This window comes from Heloderma suspectum, chromosome 1, assembly GCF_057233095.1.
Source record: "Heloderma suspectum isolate Gila_16-S chromosome 1, 16-S_ref, whole genome shotgun sequence".
NCBI classification, from domain to species: Eukaryota; Metazoa; Chordata; class Lepidosauria; order Squamata; family Helodermatidae; genus Heloderma; species Heloderma suspectum.
Genome location: NC_139458.1, coordinates 286,984,890 through 287,008,984, shown reverse-complemented (window position 1 = coordinate 287,008,984; position 24,095 = coordinate 286,984,890). Strand labels below are relative to the sequence as shown.

At 40.4% G+C, this 24,095-nt stretch overlaps 1 protein-coding gene across 1 annotated transcript in view; it reads right to left on the bottom strand.

The window, feature by feature from the left end:
- Nucleotides 1–4,547: 4,547 nt before the first annotated feature.
- Nucleotides 4,548–24,095, bottom strand: part of FBXO9 (F-box protein 9) — a 34,767-nt gene continuing 15,219 nt past the window's right edge. The window contains exons 7-15 of the mRNA XM_084811878.1: nt 21,043–21,142; nt 16,723–16,853; nt 14,624–14,738; nt 12,825–12,943; nt 10,067–10,157; nt 9,074–9,169; nt 8,583–8,676; nt 6,891–7,045; nt 4,548–5,772 (exon numbers count right to left, since the gene is read on the bottom strand). Of these exons, the coding sequence (XP_084668004.1) occupies nt 5,664–5,772; nt 6,891–7,045; nt 8,583–8,676; nt 9,074–9,169; nt 10,067–10,157; nt 12,825–12,943; nt 14,624–14,738; nt 16,723–16,853; nt 21,043–21,142 (1,010 nt within the window). The 3' untranslated portion in view covers nt 4,548–5,663. The remainder of the gene's footprint in view (nt 5,773–6,890; nt 7,046–8,582; nt 8,677–9,073; nt 9,170–10,066; nt 10,158–12,824; nt 12,944–14,623; nt 14,739–16,722; nt 16,854–21,042; nt 21,143–24,095) is intronic.

The window sequence follows — 24,095 nt, the reverse complement described above, 5'->3', positions numbered from 1 at the left end:
TGACCAGGCTCCCTCACGCCAAAGTAGCTGCATCCTTTCTGAGTCTGGCAACAGGACCTTGCGCTGCACATGCCTGCCCCATCCCTCTCTGCTATCCATTCCCCGCCACACAGGCAAATGAGGTCCAGCAAGGACAGGCCTGAAACGAAACCTGGGGTGGGGGTGGAGTGAGCTCAGCTGAGAGCGGCTGCAATGCAAACGGTAGAATGTGGACCTGGGAGGGGCAGTGAGGATGGCTTTCTGGCAGGCCTGGCCAGGCAGTACCATGGCCTGTTAGGCCTTCAGTTTGGTAGCCTGCAGAGCACCTGCCTCATAAAGCATCCCTCACTGAGTGCAGCTATGGAAATCACTGGTTTCCCATCCTGTTCCACCTGGCATGGGCCCCTGGCTGAGTTCACTTTAATTTAAAGTGAACCAATGAGTTGTTTTGCAGCACCCAGGTGAAGTGAGAACACACTGGATTGTCATCCATCTGGGAAAGTGGGGATGGTGGTGGTGGTGCTTGAAAGAACCAACCCTGCTAGTCCCAGAATCACAAGGGAAGATGCACTCCTTATGTACACTGGCTTTTTGTGGCTTAACTCCCCTCCCACCTATAAACATGCGTAGGATTGGGCTGTTAATGTTGGTATGTGAAAGCACCTTATGCTTTCACCCACAAAGGTTCAGAAAATTGGGGGGGGGGGCATAAAGGAAAGAGATCACTAACTGTCACATTATGAGGATAGCCATTCCCAATTTCATCCATGGTCATGGACATCCACAGGAAGGGGCAACTGATCCCCTGGGGATAAGCCATAGTCCCTAGATTCCCACCTTTCTTTTCTTTTTTTAAAAAAGCAAGTCTATAGCCCTTGCAGAACCCAAAATATGAGGCAAAATGTGAAGCTGTAATTCTGGCCATTTGTTTTGCAAGAAACTAGCCAGCTCCCACCTTTTAACAATTTTAGGCAATGCATGAAGTCACAGTAATGGTTAACACACCCATTATCTGGGTGTGTTAACCCTTCTAGGTGTGTTAAGCCTTTTGGAAGTCTTTCCTGTTAGGAAGTAATTGCAGCCTCATTTAAAAATAATAATTTAGCAATCCAGCAGTATCCTGTAGCTTGGTTTGGACAGTAGTGTGTTTACCAACAAAACAAAAGGTAGCAGCAAAGACAGGAGTCTATGATCTTTCTAACTCAGGTTCTTGTTAATATTTTTTCTGAGTTTATAAACATTTAAAAATTACCTTGACAATGTGTGCAGATAAAGTTCATCATTATTATACCCATATTGCAGCAGGCAGGGCTGTGGCTGAGAAAGTGTGGGTTACACAAGTCCTACAAAGTAGTCCAGTGTTATTATTTTGTGGAGGGCGTGTTAGAGTAGCATATGACAACTCTGCAGTGTAGTCCAGTGTTGCTGGTGTTTTAGGGAAATGCAGATGGGGCTGTGAAATTGATGGGGCACTAAAATAATTTATTGAATTGAGCGTTTCAGTGGTGGGTGGAAAGGCATTGTCTGGGTATTGGCGTTAGCAGGTTTACCCATTGAGAACAGAGTAGACTTGATATACAAATTTCTCAGAGACTAGATCTAGCTATCAAGTTGCAGCTAGTGCTAGACTGTTGACCAGAACATCTCGTAAAGATGATATAACACCAGTTTTAAAGGAATTGCACTGGCTGCCAATACACTTCCAGTTGGAATTCAAGGTTCTGGTGATGACAGTTAAAGCCCTAAGCTGCTTGGGACCTCAGTATTTGAGGGAGCACCTCTCCCTATATATGCCTGCCTGAGAACTGAGATCTGTTGGAGGGGCCCTCCTCTGCATCCCACCAGTGCGAGACATACACTTTCGTGGGTTGTGGGAGAGGGCCTTCTCTGCTGTGGCACCCAGGTTGTGGAATGCCCTCCCCTTGGAGGCCCAATTGGCACATACATTGGTTTCATTTTGGCGCCAAGTTAAAACATGGCTTTTTACCAAAGCCTTTGAGGGCTAACTGCATTCCCTAAAGTTGCACACTATTTTAACGGTTATATCTGTTTTATTTAGATTTTAATTGGTATTAGCTTGTTTAATGTTTTTAGCTGTTTAAATTATTTATTGCTTTATACTGTTTAAATTGATTTTATCTGTATGCCACCCTGAGATCGTAATGATATAGGGCAGGATACAAATGTTTTAAATAAGTAAAATCTTGGCAGACCTGGTGCCTAGGCCAGTTGCAAGAACTACCAGACCTATTCTCTGATGCTACCAGGGCTTAAAAAATGTGCAACCATACACAAAACGTACAGTTCAAGGAAAAATGTGCAATTCCAAAATAACAATGTTTTATTTCAAAATTCAAGCCATGCAGAAGTTGCACTGTTAGCTTATGTAAAAAAGTGGCTGATAACAATGTGAAAAGTAAAGTGAGTAGTCCAGGCTACCCTAGAACCTGATCAAGCATACCCATTTCTCCTTCCACTGCTAAAGACATCACCCACAGACTCTACTGCTACTCCCTACCTCTAACCCTTCCCCAACCTGGTGCCATTCAGATGTTTTAGACTTCAACTCCAAGCAGCCCCAGCCAGCATGGCCAATGGTGTGGAATGCTGGGTTTGCAGTCAAAACATCTGGAAGGCACCAGGTTAGGGAAGACTGCTCTAAAGAGCATTCACCAATGTTTCCAAGATGAAGGGAATCATTCTAAGCAGCGTCAAATGAAGCTGTCAATGTTATAAGTGCAGTGATGCCATAAAATTTACGATATATTCTTAAGACAGCCGTACTATTTGTGCATTTTGTTTTTCCCCCTCGTTCCTGGGTGTTTTCTGTTATTCATCCCTCATTCCAAAGTTTTGTTAGAGTTCACGATGCTTCTTGAATATAATACTTTTCTGCATTAATGCTGTTCAATTCCCAGGACCATCTACTACTAATTGTAGGCTTCTATATGTCACCGAATGTGATGCTCAGCCAGAAAGAGCACACACAAGGAAAGTGCACATGTGTGTTGTAGCAGTGTGCGCTATAATATGAACGAATTACAGCTACAAACTGCTGTGCAGCTTTGCCCACCCTGAAAAAATTCCAGCGGATGTCCATGGCCAGCACAGCTTCTCAGAGAGCTGGCCAGGCTCAAATGCCTGGCTCTAAAGGGTCCTTTCTTGTGGGAGGGGTGTCCCTGAATATTACCTGTAGTACAAGCGATCTCCAGTAGGAAGTGAGACAGATGTGGCAGGGATGGGAAGGAGCGAGAAAGACTCAGGGAGCCGGGGGAGACAGACGTGGCAGCAGGAGAGCTTGCACTGGCACTGATCATATAATTGCCTACGCAGGAGGTCCATTCAGTTCAGTGGAGCTTACTCCAAGGAAGGTGGAAACAGGAAGTGAGCCTTAACAAACAAGAGCAAAATATGATTAAAAAAATTACACCACCTATCCACCCAAATATTGAGCTTATAAAATCCCTCTTCATAAAATAGCCAAATCATACAAAAACCTTTTCAATATGAGCAGACTTTTCTGTCTGCCTGAATTGAATGTGTGTATGGTGAATGGGTAATCGGCCTAGAACATTTTTCTTTGAACAGAGTGATGTGCCAGTGTGTGCTCTGCGGGTTGCTCCTTGCAACTCTAGCAACTGAATTCAGAATAGTGCTAGAAATCAGATAGGAGTAGACTTGTTATTGGCTACAATGAGCTATGAATTTAATTTAGCCAAGGGGAACTTTGGACTTGTGTTTCTTAAATAGCAGCCTCTCACCCAGCATTATGAAGAACTTTCTAAACAGAGCCCAAGTTTCAAAAGCGGTTTATGATATGGAATACCAGTCTGCTGTGCAATAAAATAATAATCCAAAGAAGTTCTTTAGATCCCAGCCACTGTCTCCAAATTATGTGCATTTAGGATTGTTATAGAAGCACCAGATAGAAGTCAAAGATGTTACACTGTAAAAGCCTGTAACAATGATTTTGCTGTACAGTTAGAAAGCCCTAAATTTTGTAAGATTCCATCCAGTTGCTATCCACCATAGTCCTGTCATATAAGCTAGTGATCTGTTTGATTTTAAACAGCCAGTCTGGTGGCGTTGCTGGAACACTGGACATTAAATTGAGCATGAGTAGACAACCTTTTTGGGTCATGGGCACTTGTGGCAATTCAAGAAACTGTCCTGGGCACCACCACAAAACGGGTGCCATACGAAGCATAATAATGGACAAGTAAACTGCCCAAATGACTGAGTACAAAGCAGAGGTGGGGTCTGAGACCCAACACACTGAACAACTCCTTTGAACCCATAGTTTTCAGCACCAAGAGAAACGTATTTTGCAGTGATCTCACCTGTTGATGAGAATAAGTTTGGTTTTCTTTTAAGTGGGAAGGGTACATTACCTTGGTGGGCAGCAAGAAAGGTGTTCATGGACAGCAGGTTGCCTACCCCTGGACTAGAGAGATCTGGTTCAAATCTCCACTCAGCAATGAAGATCACTGGGGAGCCTTCAGCAAGACACTCTCTCAGTCTAACCTTCTTCACAGAGTTGTGTGAATAAAATGGAGTAACAATATATCTTTCATCCTGAACGTCTTGGAAGAACCACGTGATATATTATTTATTAATTTAATTCAGCATTTTAAAGGGTTGTGCTCAATTGTAAAGAAAGAACAAAATGTTATACATCTTGGCAAAAGAAAACATTTAGAAATTTTAGTTTTATGATTTAAAATACATATTTATGATAAGCATCATACAGCAGTTGCATCCAACTCCCAAAGTACATACGCAGGAGAAGCAGCACACAGTACCTGAACATCTGTATGAGTCCCAAAAAAGCAAAAATTAGTGTGACAAAATACCCAAGGGATGTGCAGTATTTTTAGCAGTTAGGTGAAGAGCTAAAGAAAAGACAACCATACTTGAGCCCTATTCTCATTTGCATAACAGAATTCAAACAATACACACTGAAGTTCAGCACCCTTGAGAATTGGTGTCTCTCAAGAACTCCTTTCCTGGATCAAGAAGAGAAAGGCAGTCAGTTCCCCAATCTGACTTCCCTCTCATCTTCCATCCCTTACAATATAACATCCACTGGTTTAACAATTGTGACTGAATGAAACAATGTAATTCCAAAAACATTGAAGCAGAACTTCCAACTTTGCTTGACCTTGCTTAATTTTTTGTAAGGCTGCAGTTTAAACTGAAGTCAACGCCTCTTCTTGAAGGGCAACCCAAATACATGTATCTCAGAGTAAACATTTATTTCACGTGTATTTAGGCCACGCACAGATGTAGGACAAATTCTTCACATTTTGAGCCTTCCCCCAAAACACGCACACCATGACTTATGTACAGCAGTAGGTTTATGATTCCTGAACTTAAGGTGCATAGGCAGATGAAGCCTTAGGCTGGAAAGAGAACAGCTTATAAATTTGCTCATAAAATGACATGGCAAAAATGCCTTTTTATGTTATCAAAGTCTTTTCACAACATAAACAAGTTTAAAATAATGTGTAAACTTGACTTCAAAACCAATAAAATAACCCTGCCACCCTAAATCAAATGTATTTCCAGTATATATTCTTCCAAAAAGATCCCCCAATTTTAAAATAAAATTCAAATATATATATACACATTTATAACTTAAGTGTTGTTTGCTGTAATTTCTTCATGCAAGAGATGTGACCTTCTTAGAGAGGCCTTTCTGAAAATGCAGTAAAGCTCTTCACTCGTGCAAAGAACAAAGGGGTGTACATCTTGTCAATGTCAAAAGAAGAGACTGCTGTCTCACCAGTAGACCTACAAAAGACATTACAAAAATTAATTAGGCCTGCCCAATATCTTGCCTTAATGGAGTGGGCTGGATTAAATGGTTTCTGGTACTCTCTTCCTATCACACACACTTATCGACTCAGAATAACAATGAACTAAAGTCAGCAGCTTTGCATATGCTACAATTCTACAGAAAAAAACACAGAATATAGTACTGAGCACACAATTCAGCTTCTGAAAAATCTTAGCATTTCTTCTTTTTTAAAGCAAGTTTCTATACTTTATGGTTGCAAAGGTATGTCTGAAAGTATGCGGGCCAGTCAGTGCCTGGTGAAATCTCAGAAGCTAGAGAAATTGCTTAGTAAGAGTTTTAGTGTGTCCTGCATAACACCTTGCCCCTCCCCCCGATTAGAATCAGAATAAATTATGTAAAATAGTAAAATATTTCAGAATTATGTACAAGAGAAATCATGCAAATTTGCTTACTTTGTAGAATTCAGTTTTTATTGTCAAAGAATTTGGCTTCCGTCAACACAGAATGTTCCTTTCCTTTTCCTTTTTTTATGCAAACTACTATTCAGTCCCAGAAAACACAATCAATGCTCAGCTGTGCTATCTATGAGCAAAGCTGTCTGGCAAGCACAAGATTTGAACTGGGAATCTCATCTCCAGCTCTTGTATATTGTATAGTTCCATCCAATGTCACATGAACAGACTTCTGCTTGCATGATGGGACATCCGCTCCTCCTCCCCCACTACAGCCCCCAAATCTGCTCCAAGGGATTTGGAGTTCATACTCCAAATTAAAAGAATGAATTTGTGGTGGCTGTGAGACATTTAAGTTTATAGGTATAGGAACAATAAGGACTAGTGGAGAGGAGGTGCTTTATTTCTTCAATACGGCCCATCTCAAAAGAATTACAGGACTGTAAAAGCTTCAGCCACCCAAACCAGCCCTTCCCTTAATATGGTTCATCTAGAATCTCAAAGTAACAAGCATGTGGGGTCACCCAGACAGTCTGTGGGCTATGACAGAACATATTAGTGAGGTCAATTAAACCTTCTTTCAAAGCAGGTGAAAAGATCCCATTTATCCCAACCAAATGCTATTCTTCTTTTCTCCATTTGTTATTTTTAAAACGTACTTGTAAGTAATATGACAAGAGTGATGAATCCAAACAAGTTTGTTGAATCTCTGCCGGCCACTGGAACACAGCTGTAGCCCTACATGAAAGCTGTGATCAGTTTCTTGCACAGGGACACGACAGAAATATCTGTACTTGTGGTAGTCAACTGGTTTCTAAATAATAAACAGAAACAAGATAGGGCTATCAAGAATATGCAGTAGTAGAGCTTATTACCAAATTTTTAAACCAGGATTAGAACACAAAAATAAATTACACTGCTTATATATTTTTATTTGTGGAATAGATAGGTTCTAGACCAGTCCCAATATAATAAAAATAATAAACCAATCAAAATATGATAGCCATATTGTGAAAAATTATAAGCAACAAGGGCTTTCTGGGTGAAAAATCAATACCTAATCACACTGAGTAAAGCATTCCTTTTATAGAAAAGTGGATGTACCGAATTTGTAACATATATTGAAAGAGAATAGGAGGGAGCAATCGTATCTGAATCAGTGGTCACCTCCGAGCCTGGGTGCAACCACCTATCCAGTGCAGGGCGGAAGGACCGGTGAGGAGCGGATCTCCTTCCTGCTTCCGCTGCCCTGCTTTCGTGGCTGGACCTCAGAGTGTGGGAAGGGGCGTCTGGGCAACTCATACGAAGTGTCATACCAGCACTTCTGACCACCCCACCCCCGGGAATGCTGCATTTTCCCCGCTCCGTGCTGCTCTTCCGAGCGTGGAGCCAATCTGCACCGCAAACAAAGAACAAAGTTCTTCTTCTGCCATCTCCACTACCTCCAGCTTACGTTCCAACTCTTATTCTCGACTTCCCCTCAACTTCTACCCCTCCTTCCACCCCTTTCCTTCTTCTCCCCCTCCATCCCAATCTTTCTCCTTTCTTTGTCCTATTAGGCTTGGGGGTGTGTGTGTGTGTATATATATATTCCTTCCCCTTCACCAGAGAAGCACGAAATACAGAGGTTAAAATCATGAGGTATGATTCAAAGATGTGCGGAAACTATATATTTGGCCATTTTCTGGATGCGTAGTGGACTTCTCTTCATATAAAGGTAAAGGTAAAGGTGTCCCCAACCAGTCGTGTCCGACTCTAGGGTGCGGTGCTCATCCCCGTTTCTAAGCCGAAGAGCCAGCGCTGTCCAAAGACGCTTCCGTGGTCATGTGGCCGGCATGACTGAACACCGAGGTGCACGGAACGCTGCTACCTTTCCCGCCGAGGCGGTACCTATTTATCTACTTGCAATTTCTTGCTTTCGAACTGCTAGGTTGGCAGAAGCTGGGACTGAAGACGGGAGCTCACTCCGTCATGCAGCACTGAGGTCTCGAACTGCTGACCTGCCGACCTTCCAGTCTGCAGTTCAGCTTCTTAACCACTAAGCCACCGCAGCCCCTCTCTTCATATATCACCCCTCAAAAAAGCCTTGAAATTGCTTTTTAACCCCCTCTACAGTTAAAAAATGGAACTATACCAGAAGGCAGGTTCCCTTTAAGAAATAATTAAAGAAATTAAATTTAGGGGAGTTTTAAAAAACCTGGAGGATTTATGTAGGAGGAACTGCTTCAAAATTGAATGTATTTCTTTTTTATTAAGAAATTTCACTCAAGAGAGAGCCATACAATGCATTTATTGCTTCCTTGTTGCACTGACCAATGTCTCAGTTCTCTAGCATTTTCTTTCATATTTACCTCTTCCTTCTTCTTTGTCATTACAGCAAATACTTTGGTTTGATTGTCCGTATCCTGGGAAAGGCGATAATGGCCAAGCAGGATTGCATCAGTTCTAAGGTTTAGAAGGAAAAGACTCCATTAAAATATACTCCTCCAAGAGTTGAAAGTACTTTAAAGATATTGGGTTGGATCCAGACTTAGTCATACTTAAGAGTAAATTCACTGAAATCAGTAAGACAATCATGACTAATGTAAATCCCACTGGCTTCAGCTGATCTACTCTAAGCACAACTAAGTCTGAACCAACACATAGTTTTCCTTTAATTACTAACAACTTGGGTCTGCAATCTTTAAGCCACTTGATTAATTTGTATTTTAGTTTATCCCTGGAATACAATAGTTTTATTGTTCATACCTAACATTAAAACTTGAACTTAATTAAAAGAAGTAGGTACAAATCCTTTTAACACATGAAAAATAAAATTATATGATGCCTTAGTTGTACACACCTTGTGTTTTTAGTTCGTAAACGAGGAACAATAGACTGAGGTTCTTCTGGAGTGGTTAGCATCATTACTTGGCCATCAGGGAAGAATCTCAGGTACCTACAAAATTAAGCAACCAGGGAAAATTAACCAGACAAGAGCACCCCACCCCCTTTTAAGGGACTGTTCACAAGAATGTGCAAAAAACAAATCAACTTCCACCCAACGCCCCCCCGCAAACAAATCCCAAACTGTCCTAGATATATTATTTATGATTTTTCCTATTTAAAAACAGATATTAATGTACAAGTTACAAGGGCAGGGATCCAAAGGGCTCTAACTTGCACCCAAATGTTTCCGCATAATACCAGAGCTTGCCTGATATCCTGTTTCAATCAGTTTCTCATGCAGCCTCAGAGGCTGCTCCCAAGCAGCTTGGAGGGGAGGGGAGGGGTGTGTGTCTGAGATCAGAAAGAGTCTCTGAAGCCTCACTGAACACACATAAGGTCACCAATGAATGTAACAAAACAGCATAGTTCAGCAGAACGTCATAAACCATGATGATTCATCGGTGCTGCTGGAACCATTCCAACAGTGCAATCAGACATATCAGCATGAACATTTAGTACTGGGGTGTCAAGACTCTGATCCAAAGGTAGCTCATTTCACATTTCAATATGCAACCTCTAGACCAGTTCTGTATGTTTGTAGCTTGCGAATCATGGAAACATTCACAGTGTGGAATATGAAGTCCGAGTGATTTCCTTCCAATGATTTCTTAATACCTGGAGCACATCTGAAAATAGAGCCATGATTTAGAAACTAAGCCTTCAGTCTGGAAGCATAAGACCCCAGGTCTTGTGAACAACCATGATTAACTTTTTGTACACAAGTAATCCTGTTGAATTCTGAATTATTTGAGCAGGCCTGTGTTTGCAGCACTGTGATTATATCAGAATAGCACTTGGACGGAAGAAAGGAGAAATAATTAACTCACTCATTTTACAATGGTTGTACCTGTAATAGTCCACTTGGTGCCACGCCCTATAGAAGCCATCAAGAGACTGTTCTCCTTGACGTATGTATGTTGTCTTGCTGATATATACACCTATAAATTATGGAGCAGAAAGCATATATAATCACCCATAAACTTGCAATGACCCTTTGAGTTTTAAGTTAATGTTTAGCAGGTGAGGATGTTTTAAATATTCAATTATATACATTCATCTAAAAACTTACAAACCAATAGGATTTCTAATACAGAGGTCAGACAGTGAACTTCAGTCTTCCCTGTACTATTAATTTACATGCTACAGTCCTAACCACTGTAATTAGGTCGTACCCTGACAACACTGAAAAAAGTTAATAAAATAACTGACAAATGATAAAATATTTGTCAGCCTTCCACAATTCCATATTCCAGGTAGTCCTTAGCCAGGATGTGTGAACTGCCATGTGGTGCTTCAGCCCTCCCCACGCCTTAATTTAGTGAAAAATCTATTCTTACAGCTTTCAGGTGAATTCTACACCTTTTTGGGATGACTAGGACAACTGAAAAAGATGCATATAAGGTGCTAGGGCTCAAAATGACCCCACCAACTGCTTTTAAAGTTATTAGTTACTCATCATGGGTGAAATCCAATATAAGTCCTACTTAGAGTAGACCCAATGAAATGAATGGGACTTAAGTTAGTCATGTTTAATGTGTCCCATTCATTTGAATGGGTCTACTCTAAGTAGAACTTACACTGGGATTTACCCCATGTCTACAGATGTTTAGTCCTGAACATGCTCTGTCCATTTCATGTGAGAAAGGAGTGTAGAGGATGAAAATAACAGCAATATTTTGGTCTATTTTCATAAGAGACAAATTACTCACTTCCCTTAATATCAGCACAAACATTATCAGGAGTCAATAATACCTGACAGACTTACAAAACTCCTTTATATACATGAATTTTAAAAACTTTTTTTCTCGTTAGAATTTCATTGTGATCCAGCAAATCTTTTTCTCCATCATAGCTATGATTTTGTGTAAAATTTACTAATCTGGCTTTGGAAGTCATTTTGGCCCCACAGTGCTTCGTCCCATTCAAGTATGAGTACTGTATATGAATGTTACAACTAGTGAAAATTAGTGCCACTCAATGGAAGGGGCCCACTAAGGCAGTATATGACATCCAAACCCACAAAGTATAGCATAAAATGATGGTTGTGTTACTATTCCAAAACATATTTTTATGATACTGACATATATAAGGGTGATACAGAAGCTCAAAATCTAGGCCAGAGAGCAGTTCATAAACAAAATACCACATTTCCAGATAAAGTATAACAATTGATAATGTTGTCACCAGTGTGCCATGAGCCAGGGAACTGGTGAAGAAAAACCTGGCTCTAGTTGATATGTTGGGAAAAAACCAATCAAACTAGAAATTCCTCCAGTATTCCTTACCCACAAATCCAGATGTGTGAACAGCAGCATTTTGATTTTCAAAAAGATTTGAGACTCGTTAGTTATTTACCAAATAAATTACAGTAATTCTCTTTTCTTCAATGCATAAAGATTGCAGTGCAATCTCAGACAAAAAATTCTAACTTGAGATCATTCATTAGTATACTAAGGCTAAAGGTGGTTTAGACACCTGTGACCAGGTGGTCTCCACATACACTTCCAAACACATTTATTATTTCTTTATTAACAGCATTTGCATGCCACCCCTTATAAGGAAGTTCTCTCAGTGGCGTACAGTAAATATAAAAACAAATGGTGGCCCATGGTGGCCCCTCCTCCCAAAACAGCTGATATTGCTGATTTAAATGGCTATATTGTTTGGAAGCTGAGCAATCCACAATGGTAGGAACATCTCAAAATGTATTTTCCTAGTTGGCCTGGGTCTAGATTTGATCAAACCTTGGGCTGAGTCTAGCGACATAGCCAGTTTGCCTGGGATGTCAAAAGAGGCAGCCACAAAACTGCTATGGGCTGCCACTGTTGACACCAACAGAAGGGGCAGGTGTCATCTCTGTGCTCAACAGAATGTCAGAAAATTGCAGCAATCATGTACTTCATGTATCTGTGTGAAATGTTGTGATCGTACATAGATTGCTCAGCTAATGTGTGCTTTGGCTGCAAAGTTTGTGAGAGTTGTTGTTACTGGTACTTCACAACTCATGATTATTACACTATTTTACTATTATGATTATGTTATATGTATGTTACTGGCACAATATTTTTATGTTTAAAAGCCTCTGGGGTCAGTTAGATCCCACATACTGTTCATGTAAGTTTTTGTACTTTATTTTCTGGGGTATTACTGACTCCAATCTCTTATGTACAATTATATTTTTTTCCTGGAAAAAAGTAGGTCTCAATAAAGGCAGGTCTTTTTTTTACTTGCAAATGGTGTCAGACTTAAGAACTTCCACCAGATATTTTGTCTGTATAGCTCTATTAGGGTACATTTCACTTCAATACTAAACTGCTACAGCTAAATTTTCTATTGAGTGTTAATCTATAATATGAGAATAACATTTCAGACATGGGACATAGTTTCATCAACTCATTTATTTCAAGTTTTGAGTTTTGCCAGTCATTTAATATAATAATACATTTAGCTCCATGGGCATACTAATAATCAAAACATTCCTGACATTCAGTAGCTGATCAGTTATCATAGTACACTAACAAATATTTGAAATCAGACAGGAAGTGTGGTTGCAGTTACCAAGGTACTGTTTTCTTGCCTAATATTTCAACATCCCTTTGTCTTACCATCAAATCGAACTCTGGGCCTTTTCAAAAACATTTCCCTCCATGAGGTGTAAGGAACCACTTTGTTACAGGTCCTGCCCCAAACCTTCAAACAGGCCTGACGCCAGATTTCAGGGTCCCTGGTAAAAGGATAGTATAATCTGAATGCACAGACCTCAACTCAAATATCAAGGCATACAAGAATATTGGAAACACAGGGAATAAATTACTTGGGTGTGGAGAGAAGAGGTGAATGTATGCTGCACTTTGACGTCATGGTAAGACCTGTATTTTCCCCTATAGTAACAGAACAGTTAATACTCAATGCTTCCCAAAGTATCTATCAACTCAATACCTTCATTAGACATACCATAGGCATACAATTTGCATTTTAGGCTATCCAACTAGATGTTGAAAATCACATCTGTGCACAGTGCTGAACCCGCCTGTGCTTTTAAAGTGGAAATTACAACTCTTATTACTCATATCAGTTAGGGTAAAGTCTGGAAAAATGGCATGAAGCACAGAATATGTTTTCCATTTAGTCCTTGAGACTCAAGATTGGTCTGCATATGCAGCAAAATTAGGTGGATGGGGGATAACAGTCCAAACACTCCCCATGTAGAAAAGCTTGCCGTAGGTAAAAAAAACTACAACCAGCACATCAGGGAGAAAAGTTCTAGCCCAGCCCACTCCCTCTTGTACTAGGTTTCTACTTTGTGCTGGGTATATTTTCAACCTAATGGTGTATTAAAATATGTGGTCTATAGCTGCAGTCTGAATCAGAACTCCCCATTTTCGCCTCATTCTGCTACATGTTTAGATCCAGCCTCAGAATCTAACTTACAATCAGAGTTTGAAGGGGCTTTAAGACTATCTAGTCTTTCAAGATTAGACCATGTATGTATGCATGGAAGGACCCATATCTATGGGCCGTTCTTATCAACTTATTTAATCTAGGGTTGGCATAACAGTGAACTGAATCCCTACTACTTGACTGTGGTTAAATATTATCAAATACTCCATGAAACCAAGAATGCTGCTATATAGGTGGCAGCTTCTTTTTCATTTCATGATGGTGTCATTTGTTAGCAAGGAGTGAGGGTTACTTGTCACCTGGCCCTGCAGTACTTAGTGCCAAATAGTAAAAGCTTCTCCTGCTGGCCACCTCCTATAGGAATTTCCAAAGAGTGGCAAACTGCCCGTGACTCCACCTTGTTTGTTGCAGGAACCAGTAAGTTGATTCTGATGATGCTTGAATAACTGGCTCACTACCTACGTAGCACAACTGCAATAACTGCCAACTCAAGGTAACACAGCATGCATCTTATGAAGTGGATTCTAGTCCACAAAAGGTTATGCCATAACAAATGTGTTAGTCTTTAAGGTGCCACAAGACTCTTTGTTGTTTTTGTTGTTTTATAGTTGCTGCTACTTAGCTTTATTTGTTTGAATTCCCTGTTTTAAAACTTCTGTAACTATATACTGACCCAAGTGTTCCAAGATAAAAGCTGAAGAGAAGAACTGTTTAGTGAATTCTTCACATTTATGGAAATCTTATCTAACACAGCTGTAACAATTCATTACAACAGTTTTAAAAGTAAATGTTTTACAACAGTTTCTTTTTGGTAATTAGCACAAATATCATACCCGTTGATGATTAAAGTTTTTTTTTGGGGGGGGGTTGCTCTAATGAAGTTAATGCTTTAAAAACACTTGACCAGTAAATTGACCAGATCTCTTTTGGACCAGTCAAATGCCCAATTTAATTCACACTGATATACATGACAAAGTTTCTTGCATGACAGTTTCATTTGTACCTGGCACAAATGTAAAAACCTCTGCAGACCAACGATAACTGCTCTAAAGACCGCAGGTCCAGATCACTGGAAACCACCCATCGAAAAATATACATCAACAGCTCCATAGGCAACACTATGGAAAAAATAAATAAGCAGTAAACTGTAATTATATATTATTCCTTCAAGCCTATTTTCAGTGGTTGTTCCCCCAAAGTAAGCGATTCTTTGGGAGTTGTCTAAAAATAATTCAGCTTGTTGATATAGTTTTGTACTATATTTTAATACAAGCATCTTTAAGGCATCTTACATCTCATTATTTTTTAGTTAGATTAAGCATAGTGTGTTTGTTCCAAATCCTGTTTCTCCATACACTGTTTAATCTTTTGTATACCAGAAGTTAAAGTAACCGTTCTGCACATCCATAGAACGGTTACATGTAGCGTGCAGCTCTGACCTACTTCCTCTAACAATGGATGTCAGCAACCAGAAAGTGAGGTCTCTTCTTCTAATGACATATTGAACAGATGTTACAACAAAAAGGAGTAAGTAACTATCAAAAATACAAGAAGTCTTTAGACTATGGGCAGAGATCCATCTTTTGGCCGACAGCTGAACTGGCTCAGGCCACAATGTCAGGGTCTACATGCAAGAAGTAGGTGGGACCACACCAAAAGAGGATGGGGCCACTGTTCAATGTGGATGGAGCCACTGGCAAGAATCTCTCTTCTTCCCCCAATTTTCCCCCACACAGACCTGGTTTGCATCTAACAGCAAGAAACTGAGGGTGAATTTCCTCCATGGGGCTTGCTGTTTTACATTTTTAAAATCAAGCTGTGGTGAGGGTGCACTGCAGCTTACAGTTACATCCGAACCCAGTGGGTTGTTGGGTTGGTTAACAAGCCACCCAGAACCCAAGGCTTGTTTTAGGGTGGCTTGTTAACCAGCCCAACAACCCACATACCAAGCTGGGTTTGCACATACCACCCTTGCTGTGGCATGAATTTTTAAAATGGCGGCTGGCGCCACAATGAGAAGCCCCATGAGGAAATGTACCCATTTTGCAACCCGAAATGAGCAGAAACATCAGACAGAACCTGCCCTGTTCCAGAAACAAGCATTTCCACTTGTTTCAGAACTTGTCCTGGAAAGTTCTAAATCTCCATTGCACAAGTGGTCAGTGGCACTTGCACAACGGAACTGGCGGGGCTGGATGCATGTGGAATGAAAGGAGTGGTAGACCCTAGCCCCTGCATGCAGACAGGCAGCAGTGGTTACTGCCCACAACCCCCATTCATACACACCCTTTATAGCCCCACTCAACTGATCTATACAGAACAGCTGAAGGGGGGGGGGATTTCCCTGCCCAGCACTGAGAGAGACAGGGGGGAAAGCCACAGCCTGGGGAAGAAGCTTGCCAGGCCAGAGGATGTCCATGTCTGCTCTAGACTGTTATATAAATCAAAATTTCTTAAAATAAAGGTTTTTAAAGGTTTATCATTCTAAGACCAGCAAGAAGAAGACAGCAGTGTAAGTTTTGACAGCAGCTACTGACAATCAGCACATCATCACCTTGATAAATAAGGCCTCCATTAATTTAGATCAGAAAGTCTATGAAATTAAATGCAGGAAATGACAAGATTAAAAAAATAACTTTAAACAGTAAGTTCTCTGCACATTCCTATATTTATGATATATTTCCAATGCTAAATATATTTATTGTATGGAATGAAACCCAGTTGTGTCCATTGGCTGATAAGAATGGCATATGCAAGCAGAGCAGATTCCACTCTCTCTGGAGCCCCCAGCCCCCCAACCTGCTGGGGGACCCTCTGGAACAGATTTTGGAAGCATGTGGACAACTGCAGTGTTGTGGGGAGGAAAGAAGAGGCCCACTGGATATAGCCCATGAAAATTATGTTAAACCTGTAGCATATAACCTGTAATAATGAGGAAAGAATTGTAACCTTTATGGCCATGATCTATAAAGTTCCTTTTAAGCATGCCCAAGGATTTGCACATGCCCACAAGATAAATTAGATTTTAATTTAACATAAGCCCTCCATGCCATGACTTTGTGCCAAAATCTGCACACTATTTTCTGCGAAAAATTCCATTACCTGAGATATGAGTCTGATTCACCTCAAGCTCAGGCTGACACAGTTTGATAGATGATTCCTGAAGAGTGAATTGTTGCTGAAAGTAGGACAGAAGGTCAGCCATCTTGGTATCTTCCTCATTATCTTCAATACTAGAGAAAGAAAGCATAACTTGAGATTGGAATATCATACAACAATAGATGAGCAACTTATAGCCCAATCTTAACCAAGCCTATGCTGAAGCCCATTTATTCAAATGAGATTTACTTGCAATGAAATTTACTTCCAATTATGTATGTTTAGAATTGCAGCCTTCGTTCTGAAAGTAAAGCTCTTCTTTACTGTTGACACTTTATTCCTAAACACGTTCCTCAGACTTAATGAAGGGTTACTGATTTCATGCCAAGTACTTTCACAGTAAAGCTATTTGTCACTTTAAAAAAGGAATCCCTCATGAATTCTATAGCATACATTCTACATGGATTTAAATTTTATATTTTTATAGGTAGACTGGAAAAAAGGGGAATGAAGTTATTAATGCAGTTCAGATCTATTAGAGCTATTTAGATAAATCTTGTTACTTAATACAAAGTAAAGTTATTTAAGAAAATGGAAAAGCTGCTTATAACTGTGAATTTGACTTACCAAAGTCAGCAAGATTTTATATATTCTATGACTTAAAAGCACTGTAGAGCAAGATGCATGATACTTCTGCAACCTAAATATTGAGACTGTGTATCTACCAATTTTTTTTTACTTTTTTTTTTTTTTAACTAGCTTTGCACTTATGGCTTTAACAGCAGCAAAAATTAATCAGCTGGTGCTTTCTCCATCGCTTTTCTCTCCATGCTAATAAAAGCATCACCTATTTAATTCTGGCATTTCCAACTGTTGTTAAAGGAACAGGAAGAAGCAGGGCAGTAAAAAAAAAGGCAGCCCTACTGAAAAACAATAGATCTCTAACCTGGCATTTGATTTTTGGAACTATGATACAGCCCTAATCATGTTCACCCAGACTAAGTACTACTGGGATCAATGGAACTTATTTCCTAGAAGGTAATGCTTAAGGCTACAATCCCATGCACACTTATTTGGGAATAGGTCCCATAGAACTCCGTGGAACTTACATTTAAGTAAGCAAGTATAGGATAAGACTGCACAAAACTTGATAGGATGACCTAGAAACTACGAAGTCAAGATCAAATTTTGCATTCCCTGTACACAATGTGTCTGTTCACATGACATGCCATAGCTCGTTGTGGCTTATTTAAGCCACAATGAGCCATGGCATCCACGGGCACCATCATGAATATTCACCCCCACAACAGCGGGTTGTCATGTTGTGCGAACCAGCCAGCGGGGATTATGCAAGGGTTAAACAACCCATGGCCTGTTCTAGGGTGATGTGAGGGTTGTTTAATCCTCGCATAACCACCACGGGTTTGCATAACAGGCCAACCCATAGTTGGGGGTTAAATATTCCGGATGGCACCTGTAGTTGCCACAGCTTGTTGTGGCTTAAATAAGCCATGACTAGCCTCAGTGTGTTGTGTGAACCCAGTCAATATGCCTGATGAGAACTTTACTAATGAAATGTTCCTTAATGTGGTGAACCAGGCATTACATGTTGATGTATGAAAACTAGAAAAAAACCCTTCCAGAGGGGCAACGAACACCAAAAAAAGAAAAAAACCAGCAGAAGAGGGGGGTGCTGAACCCTTTCCGTGTCTGCAGTTTCTCATTCCAAATTGGTCTCCTCCAAGGAGCTTTTCCTCCCTTGAGTGTTTAACCCTTTCCCTACTCCCTGCTGCAAATCACACATTCTAATTTACATTCCTCCTCCCACTCTCAAGCAGGGAGTGGAGAAAGGGTTAAACACTCACTCCCACTTATTCTCTCTGATCCAATTGCCCTTCCTGAAGTAGATTTTCTGGCTTTCTTAAAAACAGCCCTTGGGGAGATATTACACACATCTGTCATGTCTAGTTTGGCTCCCAGGTACACCGTATATGCATGTTAGAGTGATAAGCTCAAGTTGTTTGTGACTTCTATTCCCTCTTGGATTCTCAACTTCTTATTTTGCTGCTAAATTTAACTTTCATTTAGTGAAGGAGAAAATGGGAAAGCAAAGCTTTAACTAGAGTGGTAGGCCCAAGAGGCAGAAAGAATGGTAAAATATAAGACCCACCTGAATTTAGACTACTATTCTAAGATGCAGATCCTACAAATTTTGACTCAGAAGTAACTGCCATTGTTTTCAATGGGGCTTAATTCCAGATAAATAGAAGACGAACAGGTGAAATCTGAATGATTTACCTTTTGCTGTTTGAGAAAAACAGCAACTGTTTAGACAGCAGAAATACTAACACTGAGTTCTTTTAGAAAGACAGATCCCTTCTTGCATTAAAAAAATTAAGTGGCTTGAAGATAAGACTGTCTCCACCCATTCAGTTACATTGAACAGAAAAAGGCTCAGCACAATTATTTCAGCAGCTGTGTGTATATAGTTCAGTTTATGGTGGTGTTCATAGTTGGCTACTGGTCCAGTATGTGGCCGCTAGGGTGCTATCTGGAGCCAAGGAACAGGCCATATTATACCAATGCTCCATCCATCTGTATGGCTTTCAATTTGTTTCCAGGCTCACTTCAAGGTGCTAGTTGTACTTTTAAAGTCTCTGATATAGAGTTCTCAGCAGGGTCATATGGAAAGAGCCTTTTCCCAAGATACCTAGGCTCTTCCCAAGATACCCTGGGTGCCAGGACTGGGGCCAGCATATCTCAAAAATCAGCACTTCCTGTGAGTCTGCCAAAAAATTCTGCTCAATATCAGGGGCCCTTCTCTTTGTTGTATAGTGGGTACCCATGGAAAGGAAGTTTTTGATTGTGGCACTCAAGTTATGGAATAGCCTCCTTGGCGACATACCCCTGACTCCATCACCATCCATTTTTAGATGAGCAGAGAAGACTGTACTATTCTAGTAAGGTTTTAAATAATGTTGCCTCCTAAAATGGGTTTTATTTGCTTATATTGTGTTTTCTGATGCCGTTTTATCTGTTTTAATATACAGAAAGTCAAGATATAAATTATACTAATAAATAATACATTAACATTTCCTCTTCTGACAGGAAACAATATTCTATGTTGTTTGATAATGCCATTGATATAGCTATTTTATAAAATGATAGCCAGTGCAATCCTATATAAAGTTACTCAAAGTAAATCCCACTGTGTTCAATGGAGCTAACTCCCAAGAAAGCATACATAGGATTGCATTCAGAGTTGCTTTATTTTAAGCAAGAGGCAAAACAATCACAGCCCTCCTTACATGGCTTTCCAAGATGGGTCAGTTCAGTGTGGGAGTGTCCATCTGCTGTGTGGAAAGCGCCATGCTATTCCATCAGTGGTAGGCCCAGAAACAGGACAACATGGAAACGGGGGCTGTCTTAGATCTGCTGAATCCAAAGCCTTACCTACCCAAGCGGGAAAACCTTCAACAGGAACTGTATAAGCAGTTAGGCTACCTGGTTGCAAAATATGTCCGAGTTACTGAAACTCTCCATGGCTATTACCTACTAATCCATTTGGTATGTGCACCACACCATAAAACAGTAATATTATTAATAACTTACTGTGATGTTGGTCTTAAATCTGGTATAGGAATTGATACACTAGTGGTCAATCTCCTATTCTGTCAAATATCCAGCACTGCCTTGTGCTATCCATTTATTGGAGTCCGCTGAAGTTGTATACATCATGTCACTTTCTACCCTGTTTATGAATACCCTCTATGCTACTTTTACTAGTTCCTTTTCATAATTGGCCCCAGATACAAAACTAAAATCTGGCAAAAAAGCCACATTCAAGATCTACAACTCATAAAACTGAGCTCTAATCTTGCAGAGACTTACACAGATCATTCGTTTTACTACTGGGCATAACTGAGTCATATTGAAAACTAACAGATACAAAAGGTGAAGTGAAGTATTAAGTACTTAAGGTGAAGTATTAAGGTGACACACAGCCTTGTCCAAAACTGCGAAGGTAGCATCAGTGATTTCAATGGCACTGATTTCAATGATACAATATCTGTGCATAGGCTTGCAGCTGTGCAGAGTGATTTTAAGCATGTTTATTATTCAAAAGTATATCCTACTGAGTGCAAGACTCACTGCTTAGTAACAGCCTGACCTTTCAGAGTTGTGTTCCACCCTATTGACTTCAGTAGACTTAGTACACCTAACTGCATAGAGCTGGGTCTTGTGTTTAGGAGTGAAGCTGTGCAGCCTACTACGACTTCAGCACCTTAGTCCTCAAAAAATAAATAAATATACTATACTTACTAGCTTTTCCCAATATTGTCACCATCTGGAGATCGGGTGTAGGTGATTTTAAACTCAATATCTGGGACCAGTTGCATAGCCAGACGGTAGAACTTAATCGCTAAAAACAAAGGTAATTTCTACTTAAATGGATTGTATTTACATTACTGAATAGCTATTAAACTGTGCTTCTTAAATTAGCACATTTTCAGAGTTCTTATACAACTCTGATTTTCTTATGTTGTATGTTGCACTATACCAAAAAGCAATTCATTCAAAACATGTACTTCAAAAGAATGATGGAAATATGTACATCACCTTTACTAAATGAAAGGACAGTTTTAATAGTAACAAAGCTTTAATTATTTCCGTACTTACTAGCATTCATAAAATATGGGTGGATGGCTGACTAAAGCATTGTTCACTTCCATAAGGTAAATGCACCAATTCAGGTTAATGATCACAAATGTTACCCTAAAGTAGGGGTGGGGGATATGTAGCCCTTTAGATGTTGCGGGATTGCAACTCCCATCAGCCCTAGCCAGCATAATCAATCGTGATGGATGAGAGATGCAGCTCAACATCTGAAGGGCCACACATTCCCCATCCCTGCCCTAGAGTAAGCAGTTGAGGTGTGTATGTGCATGTGTTTGAAAACATATTGAGAATAGTCCATTTGTTTGGACAGGAGCAAATCAAGCCATTTAAACTTCTCACACCAAGGCAAAAATGTTAGTGATAGAGATCCCCCTAAGTCATTAAGCTGTCTAAGGAGCTACATTTACAATGACTTACTCATTGTATCCATTCTTATTCTCAGCTGGGAAGTGGGACAGGTCATGTACTTCACATCACACAATGGCGTAATGGGGTCAATTTGAGGGCAAGAGAAGAAAGGATCCCTTCAGTAATGGCAAAACAAAGGACACAGTCTGTTGTCTTGCAAGGAATAGGTGGTCTGCTCTTCTCTTTTCTGGTCCAGACAACTCCTAGACGTAGTAGAGATGGGAGACCAGAGGAACTCACAGGTCTCTTGGCAACTGTCTATATTAGGGAGGCCCACTTCATACTTTATTAGTGCACCTGTGTATAAGCAGTTATCATTTCAACTGTAATCAGTGGAAAGGACCAAAAGAACCATGCAACTAGTCCTTCAGGCCCAGTAGGGCTTTGGACTTGAATATCTTAAATAGCCCCCATGCTGTATGGCAAACCACTTCTCAAATTTGAGTTAAAAAGCAGTTTGTGATGTGGCATGACATAGTATTGGCTTTGCAAAACAGCCATCATTGGGGGAAAATGGGCAAATAAGTGAAATTGGAGGGAAATATTACATCATGGACAATTAGGTCCACCTTTTCCTTCTGTAAGTTGCTGGTATGTAATATCTCCATAGTAATGTGTGGCATCCAAGCAGAAACATATGAGTGGCACTTGGAAAGGTGGGATTGGGTAGTGAAAGTTCTGGGGTAGAGAAGTAGAACAGGGTGTCATCAGCATATAGGTAATGCAAGCATGATCAAATGAAGGTAATGCTAAAAGATATGGGATCTGATTAGGTCACCCAGGGACAGTGTGTAGAAGAAGAATGGTAAACAGCCAAGAACTGAGTGCTGAGACATCCTACCAGAGGAAAAGCAAAGGAATGGATTATCCCCTTTCAGTGTTTACACACAGCAATTAGACAAGAAGGAAATGAACAATGTGAGGAAAGAAAGATGGAAACCCAGGGAAAAAAGGGAGTCAAGCAGGAAAAAGTGATCAACTGTATTAAAGGTGGCGGAAGGGTCAAGGAGAACAAGTATTGAGAGGCATACATCAGAAACGATGGTTATTTGGGCATTTAAGAATTATCAGACCAAAGAGGGGGGAAGGCCTCGGGCATCAAAGGCAGAGAAGAAGTATCAAGGATTCTTAAGAGTTGGAGTGGATCAGAGGTGTGGCAGATAAAGCAGTGGAGAAATGTGGCAGACAAGGAGGCAGAGTGGCTAAAATCAACTTCTCATTCTTCTGCAGAAACATTCAAATGCACAGTATCAACTGAACTATCAAATGGGGTGAGTGAGCCAGAACTGGGGATAAGATGGATGAATGGTTCATTGAAAGAGTAGGGCAAACATGTCAGGAGTAAAGACAAAGATGAACTGAAGGTGGAAACTGCAGAATCTAAGTATCAGGCAGAAGTGACAGGAAGGGAGGGGACAACACTTTCGCGAAAGCCAACGGATCAATGGACTGGAGGTCACAAAAGGAGGCAGCAGAATGTGGAGGGGATCAATTGTGAGCAACATTGAAAGAGGTAGTGTGATGGTCAGACAGAGGGAATTCCACAGCAAAGCTCAGAGACAGTACAGTTCTTAGTGAAGAAAAGATCAAGAGTGTGCCCAAAGCAGTATGTTTGTATTATATCAACATACATATTACATTTAATATAATTCTAATATATGAATTGGTGGTCTTCTGAACCCTATAGAAAACAAACACAAAATTATCACCACTATGCTTCCATCACCCTTTCTTCCTTAATTACTCATGCATAATGGATTATATAGGGCCTAAATAAAAACTCCAGGAAAGGTTCCTCTTGTGCAAGCACCGAGTCATTACTGACCCCTAGAGGGACGCCGTTTTTCCTCAGCATTTTCCTGGCAGACTGTATAGCGGGGTAGTTTGCCATTGCCTTCCCCAGTCATGACTACCTTTCTGCCCAGCAAGCTGTATACTCATTTTACCGACCTCGGAAGGATGGAAGGCTGAGTTGACCTGAGCCGGCTACCTGAAAACCAGCTTTTGCTGGGATCGAACTCAGGTCGTGGGGAGTTTTGGGTGCATTACTGCCGTCTACCACTCTGCGCCACACAAGGCTCTTCTAATAAAAACTCTAATTAAGGCATTATTAATCATTTCAGCCCTCTTAACAAGTTACTTATGCAAACGGCCTACACAACTATAAAGGGGCAATGCTGTCATACCATGGGCCTTGCAACTGACTTTGTGCATGCTTCCTGGCTTCTGATGTGCATGTGTTATGCACAAATGTCTGAGCCAAGGAAGTCTACATGCATAGACTTCTA